General features: G+C 40.3%; 2 protein-coding genes across 4 annotated transcripts in view; both read right to left on the reverse strand.

Annotated features, from left to right (window-relative positions):
- LOC124042009 (cAMP-specific 3',5'-cyclic phosphodiesterase 4D-like) overlaps window positions 1-5,988 on the reverse strand; it is a 140,065-nt gene extending 134,077 nt beyond the window's left edge. For all 3 annotated transcript variants that reach the window (XM_046360267.1, XM_046360266.1, XM_046360265.1), the window contains exon 1: window positions 5,481-5,988. In XM_046360267.1, the coding sequence (XP_046216223.1) occupies window positions 5,481-5,713 (233 nt within the window). In that variant the 5' untranslated portion in view covers window positions 5,714-5,988. The remainder of the gene's footprint in view (window positions 1-5,480) is intronic.
- A 13,493-nt stretch (window positions 5,989-19,481) lies between these two features.
- Window positions 19,482-24,806, reverse strand: LOC124040985 (gamma-interferon-inducible lysosomal thiol reductase-like). Its single transcript, XM_046358134.1, has 7 exons — window positions 24,601-24,806; window positions 23,606-23,794; window positions 23,387-23,461; window positions 23,066-23,155; window positions 22,626-22,778; window positions 22,406-22,474; window positions 19,482-19,908 (listed from the first exon to the last, which is right to left on the reverse strand). Exons 1-7 carry the CDS (start codon window positions 24,715-24,717, stop codon window positions 19,837-19,839), a joined length of 765 nt encoding a protein of 254 aa, XP_046214090.1. The 5' UTR covers window positions 24,718-24,806; the 3' UTR covers window positions 19,482-19,836.
- Window positions 24,807-25,302: the final 496 nt, after the last annotated feature.

A 25,302-nucleotide genomic window follows, 5' to 3' on the forward strand; every position in this document is an offset into this window, starting at 1 on the left:
TTTTCTAGGGTAAGCTTGACAGCGTGAGTGAAGGAGGCTTTGTTGCGGAATAGAAAGCCGACTCTTGATTTGATTTTCGATTGGAGATGTTTGATATGGGTCTGGAAGGAGAGTTTGCAGTCTAGCCAGACACCTGAGTAAACGTTACTTCCGATAACGTCGGATGGCACTTAACAAACTCAAGACTAGACAAACAACAGCACTAAACATACAGTAGCATATGATTGAATTGTGTTGCTAATGAAACAAGCACCAATACTACGAACAAAGAAGGCATCACTCATCACCTGACTCAGTCAAATAAATTGTTCTAGGAACGAGTGTTAGGTGCAGTATTTACACTATTTGTTCAGAAAATATGATTTTTCTTACGGACTTATACCAAAGATGGAGGATACATGGAGATGTCTTACTCAGGTCGTTTACCATCATTTAAAAAAAGGTCACTTCCTGTCTGCTTAAAACGTTGGCTCTCCCATAGGTACCACTGTGATAGCAGCTGGGTCTGGTCTGCTTAGTTTATTGACTGTATATGAATCATAAAAAATGAGGGGAGTGGGATGTCTCACTTCCTGTTCTGTCTCAGCTCACACAGGACTTTTATGAGGGGAAGTCCTTGTCAGTTCAGCCACTTTTCTAAGCCAATCAACATAACACACAATGACAACAAAACATGATATTACACTGAAAGGAACTACTGTGGTTTCCTCCAACATTTCCCTCAAACTGAAACATTTATCGTCTTTGACGGGAAAATAACATCTCCTTGCCTGATAAACTTAAGCTGCCTGTTTGTACATGTTTTCCCAACAGACTCCCAGTTTGTTTAATTCCTCCCCTTTCCCAGCCATCCTGCTATAACTCAACTCCAACAGTTTGTTTCATTCCTCCCCTTTCCCAGCCATCCTGCTATAACTCAACTCCAACAGTTTGTTTAATTCCTCCCCTTTCCCAGCCATCCTGCTATAACTCAACTCCAACAGTTTGTTTCATTCCTCCCCTTTCCCAGCCATCCTGCTATAACTCAACTCCAACAGTTTGTTTAATTCCTCCCCTTTCCCAGCCATCCTGCTATAACCAACTCCAACAGTTTGTTTCATTCCTCCCCTTTCCCAGCCATCCTGCTATAACTCAACTCCAACAGTTTGTTTAATTCCTCCAGCCATCCTGCTATAACTCAACTCCAACAGTTTGTTTCATTCCTCCCCTTTCCCAGCCATCTTGCTATAACTCAACTCCAACAGTTTGTTTCATTCCTCCCCTTTCCCAGCCATCCTGCTATAACTCAACTCCAACAGTTTGTTTCATTCCTCCCCTTTCCCAGCCATCCTGCTATAACTCAACTCCAACAGTTTGTTTCCTCCTCAACTCCAACAGTTTGTTTAATTCCTCCCCTTTCCCAGCCATCCTGCTATAACTCAACTCCAACAGTTTGTTTAATTCCTCCCCTTTCCCAGCCATCCTGCTATAACTCAACTCCAACAGTTTGTTTCATTCCTCCCCTTTCCCAGCCATCTTGCTATAACTCAACTCCAACAGTTTGTTTCATTCCTCCCCTTTCCCAGCCATCCTGCTATAACTCAACTCCAACAGTTTGTTTCATTCCTCCCCTTTCCCAGCCATCCTGCTATAACTCAACTCCAACAGTTTGTTTCATTCCTCCCCTTTCCCAGCCATCCTGCTATAACTCAACTCCAACAGTTTGTTTCATTCCTCCCCTTTCCCAGCCATCCTGCTATAACTCAACTCCAACAGTTTGTTTAATTGTCACTGTTAGGAGCACTGTACATTTTATAGGGGCTCAGGCCTTTTACAAGGCTCGGTCCCTTTCAAAATGGCCCCTCTTTCTAATATTTATAGTAGTTTTAAACATACCAATTTCCATGAAATGGATAGGTCTGACATAAACCAGAAAGATTGAGTGCTTTTCTTTGGTTTATATCACACAGACTCACATGCAGCACCATTAGGAGTAACGTTTAAATGCCAGAGCAAAATGACCCCACCAATAAACGTTTATAGAGATGTATGAACCTGTAAACACTTTTTTGGCTTATTGGAAAACTATTTGCAAATGCCTTGCACCAATGGCTTGTTTATCAAGGTTGCTGAAACTAACTTGCTTACAACGATTCAGAGGCACCTCTTAACAGTTCTATGTTTTCACTTCTTGTTTCTTCATTTAAGTGTGTGTGTGTGTGTGTGTGTGTGTGTGTGTGTGTGTGTGTGTGTGTGTGTGTGTGTGTGTGTGTGTGTGTGTGTGTGTGTGTGTGTGTGTGTGTGTGTGTGTGTGTGTGTGTGTGTGTGTGTGTGTGTGTGTGTGTGTGTGTGTGTGTGTGTGTGTGTGTGTGTGTGTGTGTGTGTAGTGTTGTGAGTGCATCTGATTTTCCAGACAATTTTCCACAACTGGTCATTCCCCTAAAGTGCACTTTGCACAAGCAAAACATGTTGTATAAACTGGAAACACCGAACCCCACCAGACAGACAGTGTCACAAACACACAAGAAAAAACACAGGGTGTGTTTTGCTGTCTGAAAAAACTCTACCCCCAAACAAAATATTTGTTTTGCTCCCAGGCAATTAAGGTTAAGTGCTCTTTCATCAGCCCTCCTTGCTCCTGCTCCGTCTCCACAAAGACAGTAAATATTTGATTTGCATCAATATCATGGGTTATGACTAATGGTAGTGACTAGTGGGTCAAGGATCCGACCCTTTAAAAAAAAAAATTCCCCGAAAATGACGTACCCAAATCTAACTGCCTGTAGCTCAGGAAATGAAGCAAGGATACGCACATTCCTGATACCATTTGAAAGGAAACACTTTGAAGTTTGTGGAAATGTTAAATTAAGGTAGGAGAATATAACACATTAGATCTGGTAAAAGATAATACAAAGAAAAAAACGCCTTTTTTGTATTTTTTTGTACTATCATCTTTGAAATGCAAGAGAAAGTCCGTAATGTATTATTCCAGCCCAGGCGCAATTTAGATTTTGGCCATTAGATGGATGTATTGTATGTGCAAAGTTTTAGACTGATCCAATGAAGCATTGCATTTCTGTTCAAAATGTTGTATCAAGACTGCCCAAATGTGCCTAATTGGTTTATTAATACATTTTCAAGTGCAATCCCCTCAAACAACAGCATGGTATTATTTCACTGTAATATCTACTGTAAATTGGTCAGTACAGTTAGATTAACAAGAATTTCAGCTTTCTGCCCATATCAGATATGTCTATGTCCTTGGAAATGTTCTTGTTACTTAGAACCTCATGCTAACCACATTAGCCTACGTTAGCTCAAACGTCCCGCCTGTGTGGCTCAGTTGGTTGAGCAAGGCTCTTGCAATGCCAGGATTGTGGATTCGATTCACACGGGGGGCCAGTTTAATATTTTCTTAATGAAACATGTTTGTTCTCACTACTGAAAGTTGGTATGGATAAGACTACCATTCAATAATCCTACCTTTCAACTAATACTACCATTCAACTACCAGAGCATAAAAGCTGATGAACACACAACAAAAAGCCATCTAGCCAAGAAACACCTATGTATCTGACAATCCATAGGAATATGCAGATACTAGACTCAACATCAAATAGAGTCTTAGACCGAACCAGGTATTACAAGTGTGTCATCAGGGAACCCATGTTCAGACTGTATACTGTCATTTCAAATAAAACTCTGCAGTCTGACAATTGTAACAAATCTTCAGTAAATTTGTATTGTATGTTTTAGACTTTATGCACATTTACGTAAATATATTTTTCCCCTCAGCAGAGCACCTACTGAGTAAGCATTTGGCAGACCTTGGGAGTAGGACTTCATAAACACCTCATCATAAACACCTCATCTAATTATTCTTGTTAGTCCACAAGAAAAACAAAGATGTATGGAGAATAAAAAAGGAATGAGATGCAATTGTTAAGTTAGTTTTAACAGTGGTCAAGTAGTCTACTGTGGCTATTTGATCATAACGTAGGCCTACCAGAGTGACATACCATTCAAACAATGGAGAAAATGGATCCCATAACATATTAAGATGGAAATAGCTGTTCTATTGTTCAGCCTACATTAGCAGCTGATGTGTGGTGTTCAATGTAGGCCTAAATGCAGGTCTTGAACCTGTTTATCCACTTGTCCTTCAGACAAGGTGACAGAAAATGTTGTTGTGTTGTTTGATGCAAGAAACCACTTTACAAAATAAAATGCGTAATTATTCCCACACTATTATTACAGAGAATCAGACCAATTATGCTTCCCTCTGCCTATTGGCTACTTAGCTTATTCAAGCCTGTCTCAAAATACAACACTGCCCCTTTTAAGACAAAAAAACAGCTCTTTACCTGAATTTCTTTTCAAAGATGTCTAGAAATTCACACATTTTGTGCTTTTGTGCAATCACTCCCCCAATGCTGACTACAAATGATCTATAACTGGGCTAATAACTCAATAACTAGCAAACGATATGAACAAATGTACAAATGTGCACAAGTCACTAAACGGAGCTCTCGCTTTGATCTTAAAACAAGGGCATCTAATCACGACCGCTCATGCTGTAAACACAGTCCAGTAAAAATAATCCAGTACAAAGTGAATGGCTTGATCCATATATGACAATGGTCTATTTGAATATAGGCCTACTAAAACTCTGGTTATGGCACACAGGTCTGTGTAGAGTACGGGCCTGAGTCGTAACCTACTCTGATGTGTTCTGCCAACACCAAAATCTCTTGACATCTTTAGTTTTGCATACTAAATTTTGCATAGCTTGTTCTGTTTCGCTATATAGCATTGAAAGTGGCTAATAGTGCGTTGATTCGATCACAATTCCCACAGTAAAGGGAAACGTTGATAGTGTTAACTAATGGGGAAAATTCAAGATAGTTGAGTGAAATTTAATCTCGTATTTTTTGCGCACGCTGATATTTCTTCTGCATGGCAGTCTCGGGAAGCTCCACACGCAGCTTAGAGGGAACACTGATGAGATGTATTTACTTTTTAAAGGGAACACAGCTTTTATACACCTCCTCTGTAATATTTAATATTAATCTGTTATTACAACAACTCTAGTGTACAGAGAGAAGGACCTTGTAAAACCATTTATTAAGAGCTCCTTTAAGAATCCATTTGTTTTTCTTCAAATGAACTGTTGCTACGTGGAAAACAACACAACAGAGAAAGAAGGCTTCATATGAGTTAGACCACCTGATGCCAGCCGATAGAAGAGATTCTGCTCCTCTACAACAAAGGCATCTATTCAAGCACACCACAAGCCAGTACTTTCAAAAGTTATTGTTAGTCGCCGTATATAAAACCCTCACTCTGCTGACTTAACTTCAAATCACCTTTAAAAAGGCCCCGAAAACCTTTTTTCTACCAGCTTTGAAAGTTTGCCCTCTAAACATAACAGGGTAAGTCATGCAGCCCTAAGGGACCCCGAGACTGGAAAAGACAGGCATAGAACACAGTAAGGTCTCTACCTGGGAGTGTAGGCCAAAGTGTAGCGCCTCTGTAGACTGATGCTCCGGTTCATCAGCAGCTTCCTGAAGAGCATCGGGGAGTTTCGGGGTGACCCACAGGGGGAGTCGCGTGGGGAGATTTTAGGGGATATGCCTGGCGACATGGGCTTGAGTTGGATGACCGGAAGCCTGCTGACCAGCTGCTCCTCAGAGTGCTCTTCGGACCACTCCTCCTCAGAGCATGCTTCGCTCATGTCATCAGTCGCTTGGTCCTGGTTCCCGCTGTCCCTTTCACCTGGCTTGGCTACGCTCTCCTGGTGACTCTGATCAACCTTGAAGCTTTACCGGTCCTATCCTCCTCTCACAAAACTGACTGGCCAGGTCAGCATGGAGGTCAGTATACCTGGACTTATCAATCCATTAGTCAGGGATACAACTAATACTGACTCTAGTGGGTGCTCTCGAAAGTGCTCTGAGAGAACGTGAAAAGGCTAGACAGCTCTCTATCTGACCATGTTCGTTATTTCCAAACAACCCTGTCTCTTTCCAAAGGTCATAGTCGTGGTTAATGGACTAAAATATTATTACAGTGCAATCCCTTCCCCTGCCTGCCCAGGCTTTTGTTTACATAACTGCTAGGCCTTCCCTCCCTTCCGTCCAAATATGGACGCCTGATTTAAAGTGAGCAAGAGGCATGACAGATCTGCCCCATCCCCCTCCTCTCACCAGAGCCTAGTGCTGGTCCACTTCAAACTATGCTCTATAATAACTTCCTCTCTCAAGTCCTCAGAGTATAAACATTAAACCTGCTCAACTTAGCAGTACTCCGGTCTAAGTCCCAGTCCTATTGTTTGTGACGTCCAAAAAATGTGCTTCAAGAAGTCTGTTTGCCTTTCACATGCTCACAAGTCTACCAGGAAAAGTCACATGAAGGACCCCGACTATAAAAAAACAGGGTAGATAAAGTTATAAAGAGCATGGACTCTGTCACGATGGTTCTCTATCTGTGGCTGGGGGGCTCACTTCCTTGGGCGGCTTTGTTTATCAGGAGAATAAAAGAAAAGGTTTTCCTGCAATCTTACGACTTGCAGCTGAGCACCGGGCTCCCCAGAATAACCTAGGAGTCGGAACATTTGACGCAGGAGAAACCTATGACAGCCAGCCTGGTAGAGGCTAAGACAGTGTTACCTTTTAAAAAGGCCTCTTCTGGTTCTCTCCCAACTGTCAAATAGAGCGTCCTTATTAAAGAACACCAATCATTAACAATGGGATGGTGGTGAGAAGAACAACTTTCAAACAACCACAAACAACCACCTCAGGGTAAATGTCTGAACAAACCTCTTGTTCCAGAGTAAGAATAACATTTCAAAGCATCCTTCGACAGATCACTAAGGTTTGTTTTAATAAAAGATTAAATACAGCTCAATTTAAATGCTTTTGTTGCATTAAAATGCCTTGTTTTTCAGCTGAAGTTTATTTTGCTTTATATATTTTTGCTTTAGAAAGAAAGCAGTGCATCATAAATGCCTCCCTGTGAGAACAAGCATGAGGGCGATGACTGGAGATATTAGCAGTTAGGTCAACATAAAGGCTATAAGATAGCCACAACACATCTATTCAAGAGTACACTCTTTAAACACAATTCTAAATGTTTGACATTCACAGGATTGATAACATTATGTTTGGAGTCCAATGAACTGTATTGAACTGTATACTGTAATAGTTTGAGAGTGTATTGGCTACCAACCCAGTCACATATGGTCACAATGAGAAGCGTTTAAAGACCATGAACCACTGTGTCAATGCTACCTCATATTGCAATACGACCTGGCACCCCCTATCGGCTTGTTGTTCCATTACCCAGCCCTTTCATACTACCAATTTTACATTGTGTTCCAAAATAATCCAACTAGAATTGATACAAACCACAGCAGACAGGAATAGACAATTCATGCGGCAAAACAAAAAAGTTCAATTCATGTTGGTGGAAAAACAAAGACAGCTCTTCCTACCCTTCTCACATGCTTGGCTGATAACAAGGAGATAAAACTGACCATGAAACAGGAATGTCTTCATTCCTCTTCTCTTCAAAAAACAACAACAACAACCACAGAGCACAGAGGGGGAAGATGCTAGCACAATGTTACTGCTGGTCCAATCAGAAGGCTTCTGAACCAGGAAGTACCCCCCCCACACACACACACACAGAGACACACAGTATTTCACGTGTTCCCAAGGGAGATAGATGCCCAAGTAGTCATTAGTGAATCTTGTGATCTTTGATTAATCAGTGAAATCTATCATATTGTCTGCTGTTGTATTATTGAAATATAATTTACATGACTGTAGTTTTAGTTGACCTGTTTTAGGTCATTATTAGTTTCCATTTAGGGAGGAAGACATGACAAGCATGAAGTTGACAGTCAAACTTACCAGACCTTCAACAGAGCCACACACAGCTTTTAATATTTCAATAGGGCTCCTACTGTATATGTTCATATTGCATCCAAGCAGATGTGCCAGTGGGAATGTGCAGGACTTGTATTGGGACCCTTTTACTATTTCAAAGTATCAAAGTATTTCAGATGCATTTTTAAGTTGAGGCAAGCATTACAGGAAAGAGATAGATAGCACTACTCCAACTGCGAGGCTCTAAATCCAGCCCCCCTTCATCATCTAACTTTCCCACTCGCCCTACACCACACCACAGGGAGGAGAGGAATGGAAGGGATCAGCTGTCCAAACAAACCACAAGACTAACAAGGACATAGGGGTAAAAAGATACATTGGTTTGGAATTGAGCCCAAGAGCAAAAAAACATGTGACTAACTGGATAGCAGCTAGTGATGGTTTCCAGGCTCTTAATGGACAGGAGGCTGAGTGAGGAGACGGGCTGCTCTGGCTCTGCCCTCTTCCTGACGTCCTGGGTGGAGTTTCGGCGGGACAGGAGGCTGAGTGAGGAGACGGGCTGCTCTGGCTCTGCCCTCTTCCTGACGTCCTGGGTGGAGTTTCGGCGGGACAGGAGGCTGAGTGAGGAGACGGGCTGCTCTGGCTCTGCGCTCTTCCTGACGTCCTGGGTGGAGTTTCGGCGGGACAGGAGGCTGAGTGAGGAGACGGGCTGCTCTGGCTCTGCCCTCTTCCTGACGTCCTGGGTGGAGTTTCGACAGGACAGGAGGCTGAGTGAGGAGACGGGCTGCTCTGGCTCTGCCCTCTTCCTGACGTCCTGGGTGGAGTTTCGGCGGGACAGGAGGCTGAAATAATGACAACAGGAAAAATAAAAAAGAATAACTCATGATCTACAGCAAACCATTAAGTGGACCACCAAAAATATAAAATACTTAGGATTTGTATCAACTCACCACCCAGGGCTTTTACTTGTAACATACAGTATAGTTAAATGCACTAAAGAGGAACAATGGGTACATGTTGAAGATACGCATGCTCATCCCTAGAATCTTTTCACGTGTCTGTTTTCTAAGGATGTAGCTAGGAACATTAACAACTTGCTAGTTAATAACACTATAACAACATGGAAGTAAATGTAACTTATTCTACAAGAACCAATATCCCTCCCTATAAACATAATGAAACCCTATGGAACAATCGTTGGACAGCTTTTCACAATTCAATTCACTGATAAATTGGTCTACATTGAAAACTAAAGGCATAGAAACTGTAAATGACTTGGTAATAGGAAATGCATTTATTTCCATGACTGAATTAAAAAACAATTTTGGACTGACCCATGTAGATATTTTCAAATACATGCAACTTCAAATTTTCATATCAAGAAATTTCAATCAAATCTTTTGGACATCAGAATAATCTTGAGGGAATCCTATTTGATGCAGAAAAGGATGTTCATATGATAAGATACATTGCCTTCAGAAGTATTCATACCCCTTGACTTATTTTATTTCTTATTTTATTTCCTACCTAGAAATAATACAATACTCCATAATGACAAAGTGAAAACCTGTGTTTAGAAATGTTTGCCAACTTATTGAAAATGAAATACAGAAATATCCCATTTACATACAGTGCCGTGACAAATGATTTGCCCCTTTTCTGGTCCCCTATTGTTGCATACTTTTGATACTGAATGTTATCAGATCTTCAACCAAAACCTAATATTAGATAAAGGCAACGTGAGTTTACAAAAAACAAAATATATGTACTTTATTTATATAATTAACAAAAGAACACAACACCCAGTTCCCCTGTGTGAAAAAGTAATTGCCCCCTTACACTCAATAACTGGTTGTGCCACCTTTATGCTGCAATGACTGCAACCAAATGCTTCCTGTAGTTGTTGATCAGTCTCTGACATCGCTGTGGAGGAACTTTGGCCCACTCTTGCATGCAAAATTGCTTTAACTCAGCGACATTTGTGGGTTTTCAAGCATGAACTGCAAGTCCTGCCACAACATCTCAATTAAGATTAAGACTGGACTTTGACTAGGTCATTCCAAAACTTCAAATGTGTTGCTTTTCAACCATTTTCATGTAGACTTGATTGTGCTTTTTTGACAATTGTCTTGCTGCATGACCCAGCTGCGCTTCAGCTCACAAACGGATGGCCTGACATTTTCCTGTAGAATTCTCTGATACAAAGCAGAATTCATGGTTCCTTCTATTAAGGCAAGTCGTCCAGGTTCTGAGACAGCAAAGCATCCCAAACCATCACACTACCACCACCATGCTGACAGTTGGTATGAGGTTCTTACTGTGGAATGCAGTGTTTGGTTTTTGCCAGACATGAATTACAAAAACATTATTCCACTTTGACATTATGGGGTATTGTATGTAGGCCAGTGACAAAACGTCTCAATTTAATATTTTTTTTTAATGCAGGCTGTAACACAACAAAATGTGAAAAAAGTCAAGGGGTGTGATTCCTTTCTGAAGGCGCTTTAAACAAAACCTTGCAGAGAGCATATCTAACTGACAGTCTCTTAGAAACAAATATAAACTATTGGAAACAAAGCTTGAAAACAACTAATATTGGCACAAGATGGAGGTAATGTTGGAACATAACTAACCAACCAAGGAGAATGTACACTTAATCCAGCATAAACGAATGTATATCATTTATTACACAAGAGACAGAATTCACAAATTCTACAGCACAACGGCAGAGTCAAGTCTTAAATGTAAAACTAACGATGACTCAATAATCCGTGCCTTTTAATCCGTCTGTCTGCATATTCCAAGACATGGCGTTATGAGAGTTCAGTGAGATACCGGATGGGTTGGACGATACCTTTCTCATCAATCATCTTGAAAACTCGTATACTTAAACTGGAAATCAACAAATCCTCCATCTTTAACACAATGGAAAGGTCAAATGCTTTATTTCTTTAGAAATGTAAAAACAGATATCTCTAGTTTAAACTGACAGATTTTGCTGGGGATATTTTTGCTATGTTATTTAGATTGATGCACCGGTGTGTCAATCGACTCGAGAGGGATAAATGATTATCTAAATGTTGAAAGTGCGTGGGTGGCAAAGAGAAACAAAATGGTGCAGTTTGAGGCCATGTGGAAGGGTGATACTGGCGCTGTGGGTGTGAACACGTGGGTTTGGGCAGGGGTGATGTTGTGGATGTTTGTGTGCGTTTGTGTGCGTTATGTTGTCGTTTGTATGTGTATGTTTTGTATTGTCATTTTTTTTAGAATTACCAAAATAATAATAATGTTTATTATATTTCAAAATACAGTCAAACCAAATGTATTCCTTTACTCCACTATTTGACACGAGTGGAAATAGACCTAACAAACCTATAGAATAGGCCTACCTAATATTATGACATTAATTGGACAAACAATATGCTGTCCAGGACCAACTGACTCAACAGATGTAGTATGATGAAGGAATAACAATAGATTGTAAATATCTTACCTCTATTGAGCTGGAAAACCTTGATGAGGAGTCACACTTCCCACAGGTCCTGCACTATGAGCCAAGCTGGCAAACAGTCCCAAGGAAATGATTTAAAGGTCCTGCACTATGAGCCAAGCTGGCAAACAGTCCCAAGGAAATGATTTAAAGGTCCTGCACTATGAGCCAAGCTGGCAAACAGTCCCAAGGAAATGATTTAAAGGTCCTGCACTATGAGCCAAGCTGGCAAACAGTCCCAAGGAAATGATTTAAAGGTCCTGCACTATGAGCCAAGCTGGCAAACAGTCCCAAGGAAATGATTTAAAGGTCCTACACTATGAGCCAAGCTAGCAAACAGTCCCAAGGAAATGATTTAAAGGTCCTGCACTATGAGCCAAGCTGGCAAACAGTCCCAAGGAAATGATTTAAAGGTCCTGCACTATGAGCCAAGCTGGCAAACAGTCCCAAGGAAATGATTTAAGTACCATGTTTTACATCAGGGATCTTCAACTAGATTCAGCCACGGGCCAATTTTTTTTCTTGAGTGAATGGTTAATTAAGAGGCCAGAACATAATTATAAATAAATTAAACTGCAAATTGACCGCAAGAAGTCCCGACATATACAATATTTCACTAAAACATAATCATTGCAAACCTTGCTTTCATTTGTATATGATCACATAGGCCTAATGTAGATTATATTTCTCTATTAGCCTTATTGTAGGTTATATTTCTCTATTAGGCCTACTGTAGGTTATATTTCTCTATTAGGCCTACTGTATATTATATTTCTCTATTAGGCCTACTGTAGGTTATATTTCTCTATTAGGCCTACTGTAGGTTATATTTCTCTATTAGGCCTAATGTAGGTTATATTTCTCTATTAGACCTAATGTAGGTTATATTTCTCTGTTAGGCCTACTGTAGGTTATATTTCTCGATTAGGCCTAATGTAGGTTATATTTCTCTGTTAGGCCTACTGTAGGTTATATTTCTCTATTAGGCCTACTGTAGGTTATATTTCTCTATTAGGCCGGCTGTAGATTATATTTCTCTATTAGTCCTACTGTAGATTATATTTCTCTATTAGGCCTAATGTAGGTTATATTTCTCTGTTAGAGCTACTGTAGATTATATTTCTCTATTAGGCCTACTGTAGATTATATTTCTCTATTAGGCCTAATGTAGGTTATATTTCTCTGTTAGAGCTACTGTAGATTATATTTCTCTATTAGTCCTACTGTAGATTATATTTCTCTATTAGTCCTACTGTAGATTATATTTCTCTATTAGGCCTAATGTAGGTTATATTTCTCTGTTAGGCCTACTGTAGGTTATATTTCTCTATTAGGCCTACTGTAGATTATATTTCTCTATTTTTTAAATATATATTTTTTAACTTTATTTAACTAGGCAAGTCAGTTAAGAACAAATTCTTATTTTCAATGACGGCCTAGGAACAGTGGGTTAACTGCCTGTTCAGGGGCAGAACGACAGATCTGTACCTTGTCAGCTCGGGATTTGAACTTGCGGTTCCTAGTCCAACACTCTAACCACTAGGCTACCCTGTAGATTATATTTCTCTATTAGGCCTACTGTAGGTTATATTTCTCTATTAGGCCTAGTGTAGATTATATTTCTCTATTAGGCCTACTGTAGGTTATACTTCTCTATTAGGCCTACTGTAGGTTATATTTCTCTACTAGGCCTACTGTAGGTTATATTTCTCTATTAGGCCTATGCTTTAGAATACTTTGATAGATTTACCAAATTAAAATCATTTGGAGCTGATTTGCTGGTGTTTTTACAATATTTTATGTTCAACAATAAAAAATATATATACACTACATGGCCAAAAGTATGTGGACATTAGTCGAACATCTCATCCCAAAATCATGGCCATTAATATGGAGTTGGTCCCTTTGCTGCTATAACAGCCTCCACTCTTCTGGAAAGGCTTTCCACTAGATGTTGGAACATTGCTGCGGGAACTTGCTTCCATTCAGCCACAAGAGCATTAGTGAGGTTGGGCACTGATATTGGGCGATTAGGCTTAGCTCGCAGTCGGCGTTCCAATTCATCCCAAGGGTGTTCGATGGGGTTAAGGTCAGGGCTCTGTGCAAGCCAGTCAAGTTCTTCCACACTGATCTTGACAATCCATTTCTGAATGGACCTCGCTTTGTGCACGGGGGCATTGTCATGTTGAAACCAGAAAGGGCTTCCCCCAAACTGTTGCCACAAAGTTGGAAGCACAGAATCGTCTAGAATGTCATTGCATGCTGTCGCGTTAAGTCTTCCCTTTACTGGAACTAAGGAGCCTGAAACATGAAACACATTCCCAGACCATTATTCATCCGCCTCCAAACTTTACAGTTGGCACTATGTGTTCGGGCAGGTAGCGTTCTCCTAGCATCCGCCAAACCTAGATTTGTCCGTCGGACTGCCAGATGGTGAAGCGTGATTCATCACTCCAGAGAATGCTTTCCACTGCTCCAGTCCAATGGCGGTGATCTTTACACCACTCCAGTCGACGCTTGGCATTGCACATGGTGATCTTAGGCTTGTGTGCGGCTGCTCAGCCATGGAAACCCATTTCATGAAGCTCCAGACGAAGTTATTGTGCTGACGTTGCTTCCCGAGGCAGTTTGGAACGTGGTAGTGAGTGTTGCAACTGAGGACAGACGATTTTTACACGCTGTGCGCTTCAGCACTCGGCGGTCCCGTTCTGTGAGCTTGTGTGGCCTACCAGTTCGCAGCTAAGCCATTGCTGCTCCTAGATGTTTCCACTTCACAACAACAGCACTTACAGTTGACCGGGGCAGCTCTAGCAGGGCAAAACATTTACGAACTGACTTGTTGGAAAGGTGGCATCCTATGACAGTGCCACGTTGAAACTCACTGAGCTCTTCAGTAAGGCCCTTCTGCTACCAATGTTTGTCTATGGATATTGCATGGCTGTGTGCTTGATTTTATACACCTGTCAGCAACGGGTGTGGTTGAAATAGCCGAATCCACTAAATTGTATATATAGTGTGTATATATTGTATATTATTTGGGGCTCAGAAAACTTGGTCGGCCAAATAAATTCACCCGCGGGGGCCGCCAGTTGGGGAACATCGTTTTTGATCATGTTATAGATAGATCTTTCATAATACCCTTAAGACATTTGGCTGAACTGGCCTTATGCACTCCACAACCCTTCTGTATACAGAGCTAAATGTCCATGTCATGCTTTGATGTTGCCGATTGGGGTCCTAATCGGATTTGTACTAAAATACAAAATGAAGAGATGACTTTTCAGCTGCAGAGCTAGATGAGAATAGAGACGCTGGTTTGAAACAGAGATACATACTGGTCTATACTTCATTACATGCCATTATTCATGCATGTGTGTCACCGATATCTGGTTTGGCAGGCCAGAGTTCGCTAGAGTTTATATGTCGCATAATGTTATCTACTGACTTTTTTGTTTTTGTTACCTTTATTTAACTCGGCAAGTCAGTTAAGAACAAATTCTTATTTACAATGACGGCCAAGGAACAGTGGGTTAACTGCCTGTTCAGGGGCAGAACAACAGATTTGTACCTTGTCAGCTCGGGGGTTTGAACTTGCAACCTTCCGGTCACTAGTCCAACACTCAAACCACTAGGCTACCCTGCCGCCCCAATGATGAGGAGATAACCTATGTGGATCCTAGCTGAATTTGAGTTTGAAAGGCTTTCAATACGTAATAAAAAGCATTCTGTTAAAAAAAGAAAGACAATCGCCATCACCAAATTACATAAATCACCAGGTTTACAAATGGAGGTAGGCCTATGCCTAGCCCATTTCATTAGGTAGCTTAGGCGCTGTAGCATTGTGCGTTAATCTTCTAGGCTCTCAAAAAGGGGACCAGAATGCCATCTTGAGGATACAAAACACACAATTGTCTTCATGCAGGTAAAACATATCCAATACACAGTGTAACACATACGATAACTTCTTGATAAGTTTTTGTGCACAAACTTGTGCTATGGAAATACAAAATGTTTTTGGAATCATTTTGAATCACCTGTTAGCCTAATTTTGTGTCTTCTCCATGTCTCTTACAACATCAGCACTTTACCACAGACAAAATAAATTGTCCCAAAATTAGGCAGGCCTTCTGCTGTAGTCTCTCCTCGAAAATGGTCTCAGAATGCCTGACTGAATAAAGTAGTTGTAGAGACAACAGGAGAACTAAATGTTGTGGTGTCCAAATCAACATCAAACGTATGTCGTAGGCATATCTATGCATAATGTTGTTCGATCTGGTTGGGTTGCATGTGAAACTTTTCTTATTTATTTATAGGCCTACTGATCTCATTAATAAATACGCATCTGGACTTTGTATGTCACACTGTTACAATGCAATTATAAATACACATTTTGTTTGGGGTTTAACAATCATTATGCAGCTACAGTATTAGATTGCTACATCGTAAGCCATGAATTTAACTTAAATAAAAAGCACAAGAAACCTACAGGCATATTATAAATTATACATTCAAGCCATACCAGTAAAGTAATCTGTTGAAATTAAAATACACAACTTAAATCAACGATAATCAAGATTTTAACTATCTTTGAAGATGCTTGAAAAAGCTATTCCTTATCTATGAATAAAATATTTTATTTTTTAAATAACACAAATGCAGTGACTAATGAAATCTCCTATACATGTATTATTACCTTATAACAACACTGATATGTGTAACTGACTGTGAATCACATGTTTATTTGTCATACCCCAGACGACATTGCGTGTACCTTGGGAACAGCTAACATAGAAGACTCGGAACTTAGGAGGCAAGAAGTAGAAGTTGATAACCTGTGCCATGGGCCAAACACACCAGTCCACCTTGAAGGAAAAGGAGCACAAACAAACCTTGAGGACTAGAGGGGTGTCAATACAGAAATATAGAGTACAATGGGCCTATGCTTCTGATCCAAACCATTCTTATCAAGTAAATTAATACATTAAAAAGCAAGATACAATAAATGCCTTCCGAACAAAAGACAATAAAACCAAGCAGGTAAGAGGATAGAGAATACAAAAGGCCAAATTTGTCACGCCTTGGTCATTGTATTTTGTGTTTTTGTTAATTGTTTGGGTAGGCCAGGGTGTGACATGGGTTTATATGTTGTTTTCGTATTGGGGTTTGTATTATTTGGGATCGCGGCTGATGAGGGGTGTTGTTAGGCTTGGCTGCCTGAGGCGATTCTCAATCAGAGTCAGGTGCTTATCGTTGTCTCTGATTGGGAACCGTATTTAGGCAGCCTGAGTTTCGCTTTGTATTTCGTGGGTGATTGTTCTTGTCTTTGTGTAGTATTCACCAGATAGGCTGTAATAGTTTCACGTTCCGTTTTGTTGTTTTTTTGTATTTAGTTTCAGTTATTTCATGTACCGCGTTTTCTTCATTAAAGTCATGAGTAACCAACACGCTGCATTTCGGTCCGACTCTCTTTCTTCAACAGACGAACGACGTTACAAAATTGTAGGGAATAATTAGGACTAGGATATGAAAAACACAGTCATACTATTTCACTAACCTTGTAGATCTCCCAGAACTTTGGATTCTTCCAACCCTCAGACAGACTATGGTCCTTTATCTTGCCGATACCTGTAGGAAGATTTTTTTTAAATTACTGTGGTAAGTGAGTTTTGTTGTGAGCTTTTCCATGAGCAAGCTTTTCCAAGAGCAAGCAAACAGTCCACGTTGACATTGATTTAACTTAGTATACTGTTAACGCTGACTTGAATTTATTTTTTTAAACACAGTCCCCTATGAAATACTATGCTCCATGGTCAGTGATGCAATCAGCTGATCGGTGAGGACTTTCTTGCTGGCAGCAGGTAGAGCATTGATGACAGCAGGTAGAGCATTGCTGACAAAAATATATTGTCCAGCCACTGGTACAAGTAGCACATGTAAGGCCCCATTGAACATCCTACTGCAACACATGCAACCTGCAGAGGGCAGTGTAACACAGCAACATGAAATACATGAAATACATACATGTCCTTGCTAATAGTGACACATACATACATATATACTGTATTGTATCTTGGAAAACACAAGGAAAATATGCAATAATCTTATCAATAAATAAAGGATACAATTAGAGAGAAGTATGTTTTGGAATATTATGGTTGAACTTTTTTTAATGCTATACATTTTCTTTTGGTTATGATTAGGAATATATCTTGCCCTCGCACATTCATGTTCATTGTCTTTCAAAAGTTATTTCATACAACACAGATTGCTATCCTTGGTCCTGGACCTTACCTGTATGAGCCCAGTCACATGCCGTTTCAGGGACCCTCCGTTTTTTCTGGTTTGCTGAATGATATTGCCGGCGGCAAGCATGCCCCCACAGCTCACAGTATTGGTTACAATAAGAAACCTTCTGTTGAATAACAGCTTCCAGTAACCTGTAATCTTGACAAGAAACTCTCTGCTCGACTGAGGAATCATGATTATTATTCCAAACTACGGTTATCCAGTAAGTGGTCCACTAGGATAAATATTCAATGTTATTGATGTACAGTACCAGTCAAAAGTTTGGACACACCTACTCATTTTACCTTTATTTAACTAGGCACGTCAATTAAGAACAAATTCTTATTTTCAATTACAGCATAGGAACAGTGGGTTAACTGCCTTGTTCAGGGGGAGAACAACAGATTTTTACCTTGGGGATTTTATCTTGCAACCTTTCGGTTACTAGTCCAACACTCTAAATACTAGGCTACCTGCCACCCCTCATTCAAGGGTTTTTCTTATTTTTCTTATTTTCTACATTGTAGAAAGCTAGTGAAGACATCAACACTATGAAATAACACATATGGAATCATGTAGTAAACAAAAAGTGTAAACCAAATCGAAATATATTTGATTGAGATTCTTTAAAGTAGCCACCCTTTGCCTTGATGACAGCTTTGCACACTCTTGGCATTCTCTTTGGCTTCAAAGCAGCTTCCCCTAACTCATCTAGGGTTTATACATAGCATTGTGTCAAATGCATAATAGCGAGGAGTTTGGGGACATCATACTCCCCATTGCTGCACAAAAAAACAATCCAGCTGAAGCACAAGATCCCTCATAATTTATGTGGAATTCTGATTAATCAAATAAGTAGTATGATAGAAAAGTGACTTGACAAATTCAATCTCTAAATACGTTGAATTGTTTTGACATACTGTAACCTTCTAAGAATAGGTTACAGGGGAGGCTGGTGGGAGGAGTTATAGGAGGAAGGGCTCATCGTAATGCCTGCAAGGGAATTCATGGAACGGAGTCAAACACATGTTTTCCATATGTTTGACTCTGCTCCGTTTATTCCATTCAAGCCATTACAATGAGCCCATCCTGCTATAATTCCTCCCACCAGCCTCCACTGACAGGCTACTATGTCACCTTCCATAAATCACATTAGAAGCACAATGCATAGAACAGGTGCAAAGGTCATATTTCTGATTTGATTAGAAAGACACTGATTAGAAAATCCACACTGGGACCATAATCCATAGTGTAAAGATGATATGTTTTTGGATATTCAAACAGCTCAATAAAAATGGTGCATCCATCCAAAACTAGATAGGGTCTACACAACACCAGCATCTTCAGATTTAGATCAGTGTGTAAGGTCTGTGAGTATGATATTCAGTCTTCCATTATTTCATTTTTGATTAAGAAATGCAACCAAAGAAAAATCAGACAGCTTGAAATCTTGTAGCCGTCATACTTTCGATCTTACATTTTTACATCGTGCTCCAATAGACAGACCAAATTATGTTGAAGGACATGACCCTTAATCAGCAGTATAACAAGGGAGAACACGTCTCTTTAACAGCACTGAAAGCAGCACAGACAGTCCTATTAAACTCGCCAGGGAAGAGGCTTGCTATGTCACTGGTTTGTCTGTGGTCTCCCCTAGGCAAGACTCAGCGAAGCTATGCAGAACCATGACAACCATGACAAAGCATTCTGCTGTTAGAGCACTCACTCAAAAAGGTATTCATCCCCACAGCGCCTGTCAAAAAATACATATTTGATCTAATAGGATAAACACTCATATTCAACATAAAATTCAGATTTAATAAAGAAAGACCAAGTCCTTTTAAAGTAGTTTACTTTAATTTCATATTCATTTACATCCCCAATATTCATTTACAAAGGCTAGTGAAACTTCATCACTCTATAAAAAATGGATTGCTATCAGAGAGCTTATTTCACACAGCTCATTCCACAAAGGCTCATTCATTGAGCAATGAAACAGTACATGACGTCCATTTTCTTGATTTTTGAATAATTGTGTAATATTGATAGTTAAACCAGATTTTTTTTTTAAACATTGATAGCGTTAAAACATTATTGATACCACACATTTGTAAGGTAGCATTTACCATCCATATTTAGCAATCAAACACAGAGGCACATGGCAGTATAGTGCAGTGTTGAGACGTAGATGATTTACTCGTCATGGTAACTGTAACTTCTGTGTCGTTTCATCAGAGCCGTACTACAGGCTTCAGGCTTGGACCCCTAAAGGAGAATGTGACAGAGAACAGAAATCAAAGGTTATTCCTACAGCACACTCTGGTGCAGTGGTCACCAACCGGTCGATCACGATCCTAGTCCATCACCAAACACACTCTGGTGCAGTGGTCACCAACCGGTCGATCACGATCCTAGTCCATCACCAGACACACTCTAGTGCAGTGGTCACCAACCGGTCGATCACGATCCTAGTCCATCACCAAACACACTCCAGTGCAGTGGTCACCAACCGGTCGATCACGATCCTAGTCCATCACCAAACACACTCCAGTGCAGTGGTCACCAACCGGTCGATCACGATCCTAGTCCATCACCAAACACACTCCAGTGCAGTGGTCACCAACCGGTCGATCACGATCCTAGTCCATCACCAAACACACTCTGGTGCAGTGGTCACCAACCGGTCGATCGCAATCCTAGTACATCACCAAACACACTCTGGTGCAGTGGTCACCAACCGGTCGATCGCAATCCTAGTCCATCACCAAACACACTCTGGTGCAGTGGTCACCAACCGGTCGATCACAATCCTAGTCCATCACCAAACACACTCTAGTGCAGTGGTCACCAACCGGTCGATCGCAATCCTAGTCCATCACCAAACATTTCTGTAGAAAAGCGATTAAGGCTTGCTGTCCTTTATGTATATTATTGGTGTTGCATTTGATTCACAAGTCCTGCAGGGCAGGTGAAGTGTTCCCATTTTGAACCATTTCATTTGTCTGAAAAGACAAGCTCCACCTGCCCTGCGGACCAGGAGATCTGTGGCTAAACTGAGGTCGCATACTATGCTGGCAAATCGGATAGCTCAAATCACTGTTCCTACAGCTTCCACGTCCCTGGCCACAGCGAAGTTTGATAGGCAACTAGCCTACATTAGATGTAATAACTTTTAAAACCAGGACCAGAGAGTGACTGTCAAAGAATATGAAGAATTTTGAGTGAGTTCATGTCTAAGTTTTTATTCAGCACTGTCAACACTGTTTTTATTCAACACAATTACAATACATAAAATGTGCTTATCCCTACTTCCACGTGTGCTGCGGCTGCAATGAATTAGTAGATACGTGTATCGATAGCCCTGCATTTGTATTAATATTATTATTATCAGCAGCTCTTTGTGTATTTTTTAATATTGAGGAGTATTTCACTTTCTCTGGTCATAGGAACAACATGGATTTGTGCAGATGCCATGCGACTTGAGTTTTGCCATCAGGTCCCCTCTCTCTGGTTAGTCTCACCGGGGGAAATAAAGGAGAGCTCAGGGACAGTGAGAGGCGGACCCTCTGCTGCTCTCTCCCTCTGTCCGCTGAGACTAATGCCGTGTTCAAAACAACTGGTGTCATGATTTGACCTCATTTTTGCCCTCATTTTTTCCCAGAGTTCCCAGTTGTCTTGAAAGCACCATGACCATCAGATACAGGTACCATCAGTCCAGTAAAATAAAAAACATAATTATTTCAATTTTTGCTCAGCTGTGCCTCGCAAATCATACTATTTTGTTATCAAAGCTGTCAGGATTTGGCCAGGGTTGTTCCGGTTTTTGGTCACTAGATGCCCCCATTGTGCCTTTTGACCTTTTGTTTTCCCTTGATCCCCATTATTATTTGCACCTGTGCCTCGTTTCCCCTGATTGTATTTAAAACCTTTGTTTTCCTCTGTTCTTTGCTCTGTGCTTGTATGTTAGCACCCAGCCCTAGTACTCTGTGAACTCTTGTTGATCCCGGTGGACTCTCTTGTGGAATTCTGTTTTTTGTTCTTGTTTGTTTGTTTTTGAGTATCTTTTGAGGCTTTTTGTGCTTTACCTTCCACCTTGTGGATTTACCTTTTTTGTCTTGGAGGATTACCTTTGTTCTTGTGGAATTCCTTTTGAGGTTGTGGAGTTACATGTTTTCCTGAAGAACTTCACTTTTTACTTCATTAAATACACAGTCTCAAGTACTGCTGTGTCTGCCTCATCTTCTGGGTTCTGCCGACTATTCGTGGCTCAGTTGGTTAAGTGACTGTTTCTCACTCCGGAGACCCGGGTTCGTACCGGGTCCTGACAAAAGCATTGGTTTTGAAATATTATATGGTCTGAGAAGAACTATATTGGCAGGCCAGAGATACTGTATAGCCAATATACTGAGATAATGTAGGCTAATAGGCATACTGCACAAACCACCTTCCTAGAGAACTGTTTTATTAGGTGAATGTTACATTTTTTAAGTCTGTCTTTAAAAAATCTGGGTAGTAGATCTCCTCTTGCTTTTTGACTGCAAAAGTGATCTTGACTCAAAGGTTTGATGGAGTAAGGCATCAAGAAATATCAACTTCATCAGGTACTGACCTACCATCAATGGTACAGTATATGTAAAGGCTATTCTATACGCAGTGGTTTCTATAGACAGGAAAAAAGATGCATAGAAACAAGGAACGAATAATGGATGGATAAGACATTATACTGTTAATATTGGAGTGGTGTTTTTGGGCCAAAACGTACCTTGTACATGCTGCAGATCAGAGCGAAGAGTGAAGACATTGCTTTGTCCTGAAGTTCTTCTGTGTGCTCCTGAGAAAAGTTTCCAGATTACTATAACAATCGAGGCAATAAACGTTGAGTGGTGAAATACCTTACTCGTAGCGGGTTGTAGCAGTTAACACAAAGTATTAAATGCAATGCAGACACAAGAAACACAAATATTTTGCCTCAGTGAACTTACCCCATTTATGACAATCCAAGGCACATAGTTGTGGGTTGGCTTCAGGGCACCAGTCTTCACTGCATTCTGATGCATTAGCTGATTCCCCTGGTCTCCCTTCACACAGGTCATGATGCTGTCCCACTTGGTGTTTGGGTCATAGAGCTCCACACACTGTCAAGGGAAGAGGTGGTCAGAACACTCTTCACTATTTCCAAGTATCCTCATATTTACAATGCCATCCAGTCATATCTCGTATTTCCCTCCAGCCATACCCTTCCACTATCTTATGTGAGCAGAGCATATCATCAAGCACAAAAGCTAATTCCATTCTATATACTTTTTGTTCGTATTTCTCAAGGGTATTAGAATACAAATAGGGGCTTGTCTATATTGTTTGAGGTAGGGTCGTTTCATGGTTTTGTGTAGATAGAGAGAAGGTAAGAGTTAATGTCACTCACCTTCTCGCCTGCTTTAACCACATCAGTGGAGGCCTCCATGCAGTAGATTATCTGGAAGGCGTTACTTCCTGTAACATTCAATATGCAGGTCTGAGGAGAGAGAGAGGGAAAAAACACATGTTTCAGCCCAGTTCAAGCTCGTATTACCTGGTATTTACATGGTAGTAACTAAGTAACTATATGGTGACATTAATACTTTCTGGTACTTTAGTGATGCATCAATGAGTGTAATTGCTAGGCAATTAATCAGTAATTACTGTTCTAATAAATAATAAATAACTACCTGGTAGAATGTAAAATAAAGCATTACCAAAATCTCACCTCGATCATGTTGCCAAGACACTCTTCTTCGCCGTGCTGGCAGGTGAACTGATACTTCTTCCCATCAAAAGATTCCTGTAGTGAGACAAACAGAAATGACTTTGACTAAACACAACATTCCTCAACTCCAATCACTGATAACGACATCCAAGTATTATATCCAAAATCAAAGCAAGAGTCATGAGATGATAGTCATCGTCTCTAGCCTAGTGTACATACTTGTGCATTTCCATAGGGCACCAGCGTGACACTCATGGCGTCCTGCAGCATGGTCCATGTGGGTAAGAGCTGTGAGGTGAGGAAGTAGCGGCATGCTGGGCACAGACTCTCATAATACAGCTCCACCTGAACTGACTGCTCCAGCGTGTTGGGCTTGGTGGCATTGGTTTCCAGGCACTGCTTCAGAACCTGCCACAACAAAAGTAAAGACTCAATTGATAACCTGTTTCTTGTGCTGTGTATTTGTGTTGCCTTTACAGTAAAGCCATACAAGTTAACAAACACACACAGTATGGTTGAATTTTTAGGCCTGAATAGGGTCTACATGTCAAGCAGAATCTGTAGAGACAATTATGGGTGTTGATATTCTATTTTAATATTATTTTTAATGTACAAACATACATTTTTGTCATTCTCTTCCTCATTCTCTACTGAAGTAAAAGTTGGGCAGTTCCACAGCAACAGCAATGCTGAGACTCCAATTTATCACTTTAAAATGTATGCCAAACAAAAACCATTGACTTCAAAGTTACCCCAACCCAACTCTATGGACAATGAAAACTTTGAACAAGATACATAACAACAAAAATATTGCTGTTTTATTCTGTTACCAAACTTAGTATCTGCACAGTTATTCCTGTAAATGTGTTTTTGTAAAATGTTCTGTGAATTTTTTTTAAATTTGTCATTGTGCATAGAGTTGTATGGTTTGTTAAACTTTGAAATCAATGGTTTTTGTTTGGTATTTTGTCTTGGCGTTACCAAGGAATTGCCCAGTTACCTCTTCAGTGGTGATCGGAGATCACTTTCCCCTGACCAATCAAAACACACAAAAACAAATCTAAGACACAGGCTGCGAAGATATCGTTCTCACCCGTTGTAACGTGTAGCCCAATTACAGCGATACAACCACAACACAGTTTAAGTCAATGTGTTACCAAAACATTGCACACATTTAATTACGACAAGAAACTCGTGAAGTGAACTTATTTTACCCCACATTCGATGGCTGATTCCAAAGAGGTACACCACTGCGATGGAGAATATGAGCAAGATTTGCAATCTACATTTGACCAGATGGTCAAAAGTGTAAACAGAATAATACCCTTCATCTTCCCTTCAGCACAAGACGACAGACACTGGCCACAGTCAGTAAATCGACTCTAATATATTTAGTTATTCAAAGTATATCACGGTACCCTCTAACCAAGTAAATATATTTTCGATTTTACGATTGGTTCTCAGTCATGTGACCACTAATAGCGTCACTAAACACCGGCAAAGTTTGCGTTACATTGTATCACATCAATAGTTGGGATTGTCTTGATATTGATTATATTGTCACGATTTGTTATCTACCTGGAGGTATTTGTTTAACTTTGTTTCGTCCAACTCTTATTGGTGTTTATTGTGGCAAAGCAGATATTCATTTTGATGCATAATGTATTTATTGTCAGGCACGTATGCCCTGTTTATAATGTATTATAATAGTCTCTTATCCTGACTGTACCCTACTAGTTATTTAAAGCCTACCAGACGTTCTGAAAAAAGTTTAAAAGTTGATACTGTACATAGAGACATAACATTTTATAAGCCGTATTATAAACCGGGTGGGCTCGCCCTGAATGCTGATTGGCTGAAAGCCGTTGTATTTCGGACCATATACCAGGGGTATGACAAAATATATATTTGTACTA

The sequence above is a fragment of the Oncorhynchus gorbuscha genome, linkage group LG08 (assembly GCF_021184085.1).
Source record: "Oncorhynchus gorbuscha isolate QuinsamMale2020 ecotype Even-year linkage group LG08, OgorEven_v1.0, whole genome shotgun sequence".
NCBI classification, from domain to species: Eukaryota; Metazoa; Chordata; class Actinopteri; order Salmoniformes; family Salmonidae; genus Oncorhynchus; species Oncorhynchus gorbuscha.